The sequence below is a fragment of the Carcharodon carcharias genome, chromosome 2 (assembly GCF_017639515.1).
Source record: "Carcharodon carcharias isolate sCarCar2 chromosome 2, sCarCar2.pri, whole genome shotgun sequence".
Taxonomy (NCBI): domain Eukaryota; kingdom Metazoa; phylum Chordata; class Chondrichthyes; order Lamniformes; family Lamnidae; genus Carcharodon; species Carcharodon carcharias.
The window spans coordinates 27,934,206-27,946,302 of record NC_054468.1 but is presented as its reverse complement, the minus strand read 5'-3'; the positions used below and the strand labels follow the sequence as shown (position 1 = coordinate 27,946,302).

The window sequence follows — 12,097 nt, the reverse complement described above, 5'->3', positions numbered from 1 at the left end:
TGAGGGATGAGGGCTGTAGAGCCTAATAGCCTTTAATACAGCTGGACCAAGATCAAGGCCCACATGGACACTCACCCACCTATGTGGTCACCTCAGGACTACCTCCATTGTGTCCCTGGGGGTTTCCCAACTCGACCTGCATGCTTTCTCCACACAAATCCGGCCCAAAAAGTCTTAAATTGACAATTTCTTTCTCTTTTATGCCCTCAGTACATGGTTTTCTGTAGCTGAAGGTTGAAGATCAGCATCATAAACTCCTTAATTGTTATGTTATTGCAGCAAGTACTTTGCAGTAGCATGAGTTGATAATGTCCTTGGTTCACAAAATAAAGTGCATTGTTGCAGGACTCAGAAAGGATATTTGCTCTCAGCAGCGCTAGCTGGACTTGGATAAGCTCAGTGCTTACAACTGCCTGGTGGGTGAATAGGTGCTTTTCTACTGTGGTGGCATGCTAATACCATGAATCTTCATTGTCATGCCAATGTACAGCTACACTGGGAAAACCCTTAAAATACAGTATTTGAGGTGAAATTAGTAAGCTTTTAGAAATGCATGGCTAATCAAAGACAGTCAGCATGGATTTGTTAAAGGTAAATTTGAACAATTTAAGGGTTTTTTTTAATGTTACCTTCAGGATGGGGCTCTTTTCTCTAGATTCTGGTCACCACAAACACAATGGGAATACTTTAAACCCCCCAAAGGTGTGTTTGAGTCAGGTGAGAAATTAAAATGTGAAAGATTTCAAACACAACCCCAAACCACCTAATTCTGGTTTTAATAGAGATAGGATAGAGGACCGATAGACTAATGCATTCTCAGGAGATGTGTTAGTGGATGAAAGATTTTATGAAGTTACGTGCCTCCATTTTTACAAGCATTTAATGTTTAACCCATTTGGTTGGGTTCCCAGGGCTACAGGAAACCTGACAGATGAAAGGAGTTAATATGGACCAATCCATAATGTAAGTGCATTTATAGCACTGCTTGTGGGCCAGGAGGAACAGGAGGGTTTCCACCCTCCATTCTCCACTGGCCCAAAAAGTTTACTTGACTCCATCTCCACGATCAGCAAAGAGCAATCTCTCCCCAGCCCCCCACTGACTACAATCTTCCCTCCCTGCGATTTCTCCCTCCTCATCTACTTCTCTGCAACTTGGCTGTAGCCTTGCATGACAGACCTTTCTACCCAACAGGCAGCCAGCAACAAAATATTAAAGGACATCTTGCAGTTAATATTTACAGGACCTCTATGAAAATCACATTTCTGTGACTCCAGTTCAGATCTTGTTCCCCCAGGTGCCCTCCTCACTCCCCTGTAAATATTTAAGCCACTGTTCGAAATAGCTGCCTCCTTTGCTGTAAAAAAGATGTAAAGAGTTTCTAAGTTGCTGATAAACCGCTTAGCCAATAACATAAATTTTGAAAATACCTTCTTTTCTTTCCCTTAAGGCATTGAGTATCTCTTTTCCACACAGCTCACCTAGGCAATTGTCATCTAAATCCAGTTCAGTCAAATGATCTGAAAACTTGATCAGCCTGTGAGAAAAATTCCATTTAGAAGGCACAGTGAAAAAGGTGATAAATAGGATGGTTCAGTTCTAGATTTAAGAAAAGAAAAGAACTGAGGAATAATGGCCCATAATTTGCTGTAGCATGGCAAAAGAAGGCATCCCCTGTTTGTTAGACCTGCGTGTTTAATCTTGACAATATTTTGTCGTAAAATATGCATGGACCATAAATTACTCCAAGGTATGTTCATTGCATCACATCAGGCCAGCTATCACTTTCTTTGAAAATAGTTACTACCTACTGTGAATGAATCTACGGCCGGGCTTTTCTGGTCCTGCCACGGCTGATGCGTAGAGCCTTTCAAATCTCCGTTGACTTTGGTGGGACTGGAAGATCCCACCACCGGGAGGGGCTGGAAAATCCCGCCCTATATATTTGGATTTTTGTCTGTGTGTTTTTGGTCTCCATGGGTTGGCTAGCGCCTGTGGGGGTGACCCTTGGTTAACTGGATATTGTGACATCTAAGGTACAGACTGTACCAAGTTTCAATACATCAGATCCTGTCTCAGGGCAGGGGCAGCACACTGCTGGGAGATGTTAACAGGTCACAGAGCAGTTAAAGGTGCAGAGTATAGCAGTTTGTAGGCAGTGAACAGCATCCCGCGGTGAACAGCTTTTAGTCAAGATCTGAAGAGGTGGCAGCTGAAGTGCTGTCATTAGTTGGGGTTCAGAGAAACCATCAGGAGTTGAAATGGTGGCAGGATATCACTGGATCCATGCTGCTGAGGGTCTGGAGATCAGAGAAGCCCTAGAGGCCACTGGTAGCTCCATGCTGCTGAGAGTTGGGGCTCAGCAAAGCCCAGGAGCAGTAGTACAGCTGGGAGTTGGGGCTCAGGGTAGTCCAGGAACTGTTCTCTGCAGAGCAGCTAGAGAGCTGGGATAATGCTGGTGACTACATGCTGAGACGTAGCCTTATGAATCCAGTGGGACACAGTTTCAGGAGAAGGTTGGCTTTGTCAGTTGCTACTGTTTTTCTCCTGGCAGACGAGCAGTCACTGGGGGCAGTCTGAGTTGGAGCAGCTATTGAGGGAAATCGGAGGCTGTATCCTTGAAAGAGAGGAACTGAATCCCTCGTGAGAAAGGCAGAGTTTTAAAGAATTTTTGTGACGCACAGTGATCACTGACATCTGGGTGAGTTGCTGAGAAATTCATGGCATCCGCCTTGGTTGTATTTTGTTATTCAGCCACAGTCTGCCTCTTAATTCGTGTTTACCTCATGTTAATTCTGGATGTTAGAGTATAAGATAGATAGTGTTGACTGTTTGCTTTGCTGACTTCTGTAAACAGTTTAAAACCATGGAGTCGTGTGGTTCTATTCTCTTAGTGAGTAACTGGGATTTAAAATTTAAATCAAATCTAAATTCAAAGTCAAATTTAAGATTCCAGTCCCTAAACGGATCGTAACAAAGCTGGGGGGTCTGATCTGGGACTGTAACAAAATTGGGAGCCCTTAATCAGACCTCAAATTCACAGATGGATACGGGTGCTGGGACTTGTAGGGCTAGCAGGATCTCACAGTGAAGTGTACTGTACTCATTGGAATGCATGATGGCTTTGTCAGTTGCTACTGTTTTTCTCCTGGGTGAAATTTGCAACAAATGACCAAGGTTAGGTTGATAGTATTAGCAGAAAAGTTGAAGTTGGAGTTAAAAGCATGGGCTAAAAAGCAGACATAATTGAGGTAATAGCACAGCATTTAGGATCGGAAGAAGAAAAGCCTGACCCAAATAGAACGCAGCTCGAGTTGGCTAAAATAAAAGAGACAGAGAAAAGCAAAAGTTCGAACTTGACAAAGAAGAAAAAGAATAAATTAAATGGAAATGCAAAATCTCAAACTTGGATTCCAGAGAGGGAAATTAGCAAGTGAAGAAAGAGGTAAATAAAGAGACAGAGAGCTTCAAAGAGAGAAATAATATAAACAGTATGAACTGGACAAATAAAAGCTTAGGTTACATGGTTTAAAAGAAGCTGTCCTAGTCAATTAAAATGATAGAATAGAGAATAAAAGTGATGTAAATAAACCAGTATACTTTTATTGATGTAAGATGGTGCACGTAAATGCAAATTGTTTGAAGCTGGACAGTAAATCAGTGGCAGTAATAGGGACACCTAAGGTGTCCTCGGAAAAGACTGTATCAGTAAAAGAAATGGATGTCCAAACAGTAGCAATGGTACAAGTGCAAAGTGGGCCCTCAGAACCTGCTGGAATGAGGGATAGGATAGTCAAGGGGATTCTTCCCTGGACACTGATGATGTAAGTCAGATTGCTGGAGGTTAAAGAGATTTTGTCTCCAAGGGATAAGTATTCCCTTACTCCTCCAACAAAACAAGTAAACAAATTAATATTTTGAGAGGTGCTGGAGCAGTTCAGTCTTTAATGGTGACATCCTGTGAGGAGGATGCAGGGATGCTTCAATGTGATTTGGACAAGCTGAGTGAGTGGGCAAATGCATGGCCGATGCAGTATAACATGGATAAATGTGAGATTATCCACTTTGGTAGCAAAAACAGGAAGGCAGATTATTATCTGAATGGCTATAAATTGAGAGAGGGGAATGTGCAATGAAACTGGGTGTCCTTGCACACCAGTCACTGAAGGTAAGCACGCAGGTGCAGCAGGCGGTAAAGAAGGCAAGTGGTATGTTGGTCTTCTTGGCGAGAGGATTCGAGTACAGGAGCAGGAATGTCTTGATGCAATTATACAGGGCCTTGGTGAGACCACACCTGGAATATTGTGTGCAGTTTTGGCCTGGAAGGATGTTCTTGCTGTTGAGGGGGTGCAGCGAAGGTTTACCAGACTGATTCCTGGGATGGTGGGACTGACATATGAGGAGAGATTGAGTCAGTTAGGATTATATTTGCTGGAGTTCAGAAGAATGAGGGGGGATCTCATAGAAACCTTTAAAATTCTAACAGGACTAGACAGGGTAGATGCAGGAAGGATGTTGCCGATAGTGGGGGAGTCCAGAAGCAGGGGTCACAGTCTGGGAATACGGGGTAGACTATTTAGGACTGAGATGAAGAGAAATTTCTTCACCCAGAGAGTGGTGAGCCTATGGAATTCGCTACCACAGAAAGTAGTTGAGGCCAAAACATTGTATGTTTTCAAGAAGGAGTTAGTTACAGCTCTTGGGGCGAAAGGGATCAAAGGGTATGGGGAGAAAGCAGGAGCAGGCTATTGAGTTGGATGATCAGCCATGATCTTCATGAATGGCGGAGCAGGCTCAAAGGGCCAAATGGCCTACACCCGCTCCTATTTTCTACGTTTCTATGACTGATGATATAATGTGTCTTCCAGATGGTTTGATGAAAGAAAAAGTATCAATAGGGGATATTCATGGGACTATGAACCTGTTTCTTTGTATAAAGTTAATTGGTGAAGTGACTTGGTAAGTGGAATTGTTACGTTGGGAATTGTTCCCAGTTTACCCATGGAAGGGGTAGATTTTATACTTGGGAATGATTTGGCAGGTTTGAACATTATTAGCATCTCAGAGAGCCTGTTGAAGTGAGAGAAATGGAAATTTTGCAGGAGGAATGTTTCCTGATTGCTTGCTACCTAGAGCCCAAGCTCATAAGGCTAGACTGGTGAAGTGGAAAAATGAATAGCCGAGGGTCAAGAAAAGTTGGAATCAGAGATGTAAGAATGTCAAAGGTTGTGTGAGGAACTAGGAACTGTTAAGGAAAAACTGCTCAGTGTAAAGAACCAACTTTCATGCACAAAGGATGGGTTAATTAATGGAAAACGAGAATTGGTGAGAATTCTTGAACATTGGTCAACAAGGATTTGTAATGTCTAAATGATAAACTTGTAGAAGCAAATTCAACAAAGATAGATCTTCAATTAAAACTTGATGGACTTCAAGTATCATAAATCTCTCTTCAAGGCATTTTTCATGATATTTAACAGGAAAAGAGATTACTGATGAACCAGAACAGGTTGAATGCAGAATTAAAAACTATTCTGAAGAACTACTGGAATGTCATTGTGAAAAGTGAAATGACAATCTGGAACTCCAATGCAATCTGGAGAACAAAAAGGATGAAATGTGCAGCATGGAAGAGCAGATGAAGACTTTAAAAGCAGCTAAGGAAAATTTTGAAAAGCAGGTTGAGGGTCTAACAAGTAAATTGAAAGAGTCTAAGGAGTAGTCAGCAACCATGGGAGAAAGATTCCAAAATGAACTAAACGCCCATGTGAAGTTGTCACATTTGTATAAGGCTTCTGCAAGTAACTCTGAAACAGAGGCAATCAAACTCACCAGGGCAGTTGCTAAACTGAGTGAAAAGATCAACAAACTTGAAAAAGAATAGGAAATTAAGAAAGTAAAAAAATAGTTGGATGAAATTGTGAATGAATGGGAGACGAAGACTCCACTTTTGAGGGACCAGCAGGAAGAACATGAACATGTGCAGAAGGCTCGAGCACATCTCTCGGCTAAACTAGTGGCTGACCTGAGTAAAGGGAGCTAAACTCCCTCCATGCAGGCTTATTCATGCAATGTTGATCAAAATGATTAAACAACCAAATCTGTTCTGAAGGAAGTTATTGAGGAAGATAATTTAAGCTGGTTGTCAATCAGAAATACAAGCTTTCTTTAATAAACTTAAAAGAATCAGTCAAAGACATGTTTCTATCAGCAGGGGAGAAGAATAAGATCACCTTCCCACCCACTGCATCCCCATACCCGGATTCTTCTGAATTAAAGTTGGGAAACCTATGCGAAAGTCATTTGTATTATATGGTGCAACTACTATGAATCCATATGTGAAGAAGGCGAGGCCTCCAGGGTATTGGTGCAATTCCACCAGAAAGGTTGAAAAACCATGACTTAAAATAGAAATATAAGCTGGTCAAGGTGTTTCTAAAGAAAACATCAATGTATTTCCACTACATTTGGTTGACCATGAAAAGATTATGGGAAACCAGGTAATTGCGGATGCCTTGTCCAGAGTTTATAAAAAGAATGTAGGAGGAAGAGCAGGCTCTGAGTTATGACAATTCTATGATGTCTAAAGCCTGCTAATCCTACTTGTCACAGATACATGGTTTTGTTTTGGTTAAACTTTTATGACTTTGCGAATACATTATGTGTAATTGCGAAATGTGGAAAGGTTACCTGCATGGTATGGTAGAAGTTATTTGTTATAAGGTTTATGATGATAACTTATTGTACTTCAAGGCTACTGTATAGAAATGTTCACAATGGTGAAGCTTTCTTTTTCCCAAGAGAAACAGTGTGAGGAATCTATATTTTTGGATTTTTGTCTGTGTGTTTTTGATGTGGAGCCATTGTGGGTTGGCACCTGTGGGAGTGTCCCTTGGTTAACTGTATATTGTAATAGTAAGGTACAGATTGCACCAAGTTTTGATACACCAGACACTGCCTCAGGGCAGGGGCAGAACCCTGTTGGGAGATATTAACAGGTCACAGATCAGTTCAGGGGTCAGAGTGCAGCAGTTCATGGGCAGTGAACAACAGCCCATGGTGAACAGTTTTCAGTCGGGAACCGAAGAGGTGGCAGCTGAAGTGCTGTCATTAGCTCCATTGCAGCTGGGGCTCAGAGAAGCCCATTAGGAGCTGAAGAGGTGGCAGAACATCACTAGTTCTGTGCTGCTGAGAGAGCTGGGGCTCGGAGGAGTCCCAGGAACCATTGAGAGTTGGGGGTTCAGGGAAGTCCATAAGCAGTATTGGCTTTGTGCAGCTTGGACTTGGGGTTCATGGGAGCCCAAGAAGTCATTGCTTGGTGCAGCTGGAAGTTGGGGTTCAGAGTAGCCCTAGAGCAGTGGTGTTCTCAGAGCAGCTAGATAGCTCATCTCATGGTGTTTAGATGCTGGGATGCAGCGTTGTGAATCCAGTGGGATGCAGTCTTGGGAGAAGAGATTGAGCAACTGGTGAACAGTCATTGGTGCATCGTAAGTTGGAATAGCTATTAGAGAAATTGGAAGCTATATCCTCAGAAGAGAGGAACTGAAATACCTCGTGGGGAAAACAGGATTTTAAAGAATTTATGTTTACTCACAGTGATCACTATATCTGGGTGGGCTTCTGAGAAATTCATGGGATCTGTCTTGGTTGTATTCTGGTATTTAAAGTGCAGTTTGTGCTGTGTTTGACCGTAGTTCGTCTATTAATTCATGTTTACCTCATTCTAATTCTGGATGTTAAAGTTTAAGGTAAATAGTGTTGACTATTTGCTTCGCTGACTTTTATATAGTAAAATCTTTTATATAGGAGAATCTTGTGGTTTTGTCTACTTTACAACAAAAGTCACTGGTCCCTAATTGGACCATATCAAAATTGGGGGTTTGGTCTGGGACTGTAACAAAATTGAGGGCCTGACCTGGGATCGTAACACTGAGTCAGTACAGCGACTTCAAGCTGTGAATAAATTTCACTGGTGAACCAGACAGTAGGATGCTATTTTCACAAAGTTAATGGCCGAGCAACACATTTCATACAGTAACTTTTGGGTTTCCATGTTTAACTGCACATCTGCCATTGCCTAAAGTTGCTGCAGCGTTTGTGCATAAAATATAGTGAGCACTATTCCCCTCACTGTTATTCTGACAGCAGATTATAGGCCAATAATAGCTTGTTCCAGTCGAATCCAAACAAATTCATGCCATAAACATTTCTGGTCTATCCTTCAACAGGCCATGGTATTGTTTTTGCTTCGTTCAAGTGAACAGTAACTCAACATCACTTCTTGTCAAGTCTTCTCGTTTGACAGTGGAGTTGCCACTGTACCCATGACCATCGTTGAGAAGAACCATAGCAAATATAAAAACTTCCATAATCCTGAAGTGTGAATGCTATAATGAATAGCAGATTATGGAAGGCATTCCAAAATACTAACGTGCCTCAGTGTTTTTCCCTCCTTGGTTTATGATACTATCTCCTTGAAGTTGTTAATACCATGAAACAAGATGGAAATGTTAAGTTATTTGGCATATACTTCCAGTCAAGTTCTAATAAATATATTTTTCTCATATGGTAGCAGCTGTAGGCTTCAGCCAGGTACATGCAACATCAAGTGCCACTGTACGGCTGCAACATTGAATGTGTATGTGTGACTCCAGTGGGGAAGGAGGGAAACAGGCTTGGCTCTGCCCCATACAGCAGCACATGCCCAGAAAAATGTGGAAATATGTGAAATTGTCCATTTTGGCAGGAAGGATAAAAAAGCATAATATCTAAATGGTGAGAGATTGCAAAGCTTGGAGATTCATAGGCATCTGGGTGTCCTAACGCATGAATCTTTGGAACTCTCTTCCTCAAAAGGCGATGGAAGCAGAGTCTTCAAATAATTTTAAGGCAGAGCTAGATATATTATTGATAAACAAGTGGGTGAAAGGTTATTGGGATAGTTGGGAATGTGAAGTTGAGGTTACAATCATATCAGCCAAGATCACATTGAATGGCAGAGCAGGCTCAAGGGGCCAAGTGGCCTACTCCTGCTCCTAATTCATATGTTCCTATATATGAATGACTCAATTTTCTTCATAGCAGCAATTCATAGCTCTAGACATTCTCCCAAGGACCACTTGTCTTGACATGACCATAACTAATCATTAAGCAGTCTTGTTGAATTTCAATATTAGGCTGCTCCTCAATAAGTGCTTGCACTTCACATTTCAATTGCACAATTCTGAATCATACAGATGGTAGCATGTGTTCATAGGCTTGTCAGCATCATCCAGGCTGTCTGAATATTAAAAAGGTATAGTAAAAATTGTAATACCAATGAATGATCTAAATGCTGTTTAGATCCAAGCAAGCATAAAGTCTTAAATCTATATAAATCTACATAAAGCCTTAAAACAATATGTGATATCCTCCAAACCTTTTGTCTACCAGACATGAATGGAATAAGTACAGAGTTTTTCAATGGTCAAAGGTGCCCATGAACGTAGAGAAAGGATACATCAATTTGAGAATCAGGTTTAGGTAAAGAATGGAGGTTTGAAGCATTGAGCTCAATTCATAAATAAGAAGCTAAGCACTCCTATCCAAACAGCAGCAGTGGGAAACAATGATCTAATGAGAGTGCTAGCCAGAACAGAACAGCCTGGATCGGACCTTTAAGTAGATGAATGTCTGATCAGCATTTAAATAATGCTCTGCAATGCAGGTGGCATATCCATATTGTTTTTCTTTTTTTGGTTGATGTAGATGTAGAGCAACAACTATAGTTTTGCACACAGGTGGTTAAGCCAGATAATTGCATCAAGGGTACGGGAACATGTCATTGTGATGCCTCCTTTGTATTTGTGAAGTGGGCATTGTGGTCTGTTCTGGGTCACCACAATCGCAAATTGGAAGTTTTTAAATTTTCCATATGCAAGTAACAGCATCTGCTACGGTTTGTTCAGATGTGGTAAAGGGTTGCCCACGAGCTTCGTGGGAGATCAAAGCCAGGGAATTTGAGTCAGGTCTTTCACGAGGTGGTTGTGACTTCTTGTGAACTCCATTTGGCTTTACAAACATCAGCAGGGTTCAAGTCACATTGTCAAAGGTTAAGCACATAGGTCTAAAAGGACTTGAGCAATTTCAAATGGATATTGTTGAGGGATATTGTTGAAATCCTGGTGGACGGGGTGGTCATTTATTTTCTTGATTCAGTGGACTTCCTGGAGGTTTGGAGCATTGCAGTGAATTGGTGGGGGAGTGATGTGCAACATCAATGGCAGCCAGGGTGTTGGGTGATGGTGATATACAGTACCACATTGTAGCTGGACATCAACAAGTTGAGTGTGGCTACCTTTGGTCCATACCAGTGCACAGTACTCAACTATGGAGTACACAAGGACCGTCATATTCATGATGCCACCAAAGTGACCCTAGAGGGAAGATATGTCTAAATGATGGGTGTCTATGTTTAGAAAAAGATACAATTAGTAAAGATATAGATCTGTTATTGCTTTTATCAAACACATTGAAGAAAAAGCATTCCCACCAAACTTTTGTTCTTCTTTAACTGTTTGCAAGAGGGAGAAGAAGTTGTGTTTTGGTGGGGGAGGTAGTAACCAATTAATTTTGGAAGGAGTCTTTTTCTGTTTTTGCAAAGTCTGCTTCTTCCAATATCATAAAATTCATTGATCCCAAGCTTATATGGCCCAGTGACAAACATGCAAAGAGATCTATGATGAACATAAATTAGATAAATTAGATGCATGATGAACACACTGACATTCACTGTTAAAACAGGTTAAATACTCCCATGGACATAATGAACACATTCAGTCAGATTACAGGATATTTTTGAAGATACTTACTGACACAACATTTCAGTAAACATCATTGGACCTATTCTGCTTTCATTTCCTCTTCCGTCAATACCATTATCTGCGAGGTACAATTTGGATAACCAGGGAGCAATCTGTGGGGGTTCCTTCTTGCATTTCCCTTCAAACATTGAGAGGAAACATTTTGAAGACCAGATCATTTTTTTACACCTCTTTATTGCAATATTTCATATCGACAAATATGCCTAACATTCTCAGATGTGGCTGAGGGGTTACGTGGGGAATGATAAAACCACCTGGCCTGTTGGCAGCCTTTCTGTGCTTCCCAGATGTCTCTGGCTGGGCTTGGATCTGGGTCAGGGGACATCAAACTTCCTGCCACCGCCAAACCCACTCACTCCTCTGTTACACAAGATCAACAAGCTACCATGAGGCTAGAACAACATTCATAGCTCGCAGTCTGACATAAATCAGACTCGGCCATTGAAATGGTTCAGGCCTCGTGTCAATGATGCCTTGGAGTAAAATTTACTCCACTGCAGTCTGTCAAGTAGAATTAAATGTAGGGAAAATGGATTGTGATATATTGACTAAATACACCAATTAAAACTCAGACAGTGGCCAGTGAAAGTCTCATTTAAAATGTGGGCTTCTTTTGCTTTGTTCTGAAAACCTTTTTGGAACTATTTATCTTTGCCACAGAATTTTTGTGGTTCTTTTTCTTGGTGAAAATCTTGTTTGGCTGTCTCATTTATTTCTATAAGTGTTTACACATTTTGATTTGAGTTGGTAGTCCCCTCACCACCCCATCCCCCCCAACCACCCCCGATCCCATTCCCCCACACCCGCCCCCCCCAACCCCCCCCACCTACTCCCCCCACTCTCCCTAAGTGTTAACTAGAAAAATAAATAACATAGATTCATAGATCAGGCATCCTGTGGTTCCCAAGGGTTAGCACACCAGGCAAAGACAATTGGCCTCTTTAAACATTGTATTTCATTTTATAAATGGTTGTTGATGCCTTTGTTGCTCTTTAACAAGTGACAATTAGGCCTGATTTTTTGAGGGGTTATAATAATCTCTGGAGAAACTTTTTTTTGTTGCTTACGTCGAATTTTGAATCTTAATTCCACAGTTTCAGCTTTTAGTTGCTTTAGTACTTCACAAAGAAATGTTCTGATGTGGCAAGGTTTGATTTTTAAATGCTTAATTTTAATGGAGTAGGAACTTTTTACAATCTTTAAGTCAGAATCTTTGTGTTTCTGCTTGCTTCCTC

General features: G+C 41.3%; 1 protein-coding gene across 2 annotated transcripts in view; it reads right to left on the bottom strand.

Moving 5' to 3' along the window:
• Nucleotides 1-12,097, bottom strand: part of LOC121275369 — a 49,280-nt gene that overhangs the window by 1,813 nt on the left and 35,370 nt on the right. Inside the window, exons 7-8 of one of the 2 annotated variants that reach the window (XM_041182892.1) lie at nt 10,851-10,980; nt 1,431-1,537 (exon numbers count right to left, since the gene is read on the bottom strand). In XM_041182892.1, coding sequence (XP_041038826.1) covers nt 1,431-1,537; nt 10,851-10,980 — 237 coding nt within the window. The remainder of the gene's footprint in view (nt 1-1,430; nt 1,538-10,850; nt 10,981-12,097) is intronic. The other variant, XM_041182894.1, reaches the window with a different exon arrangement.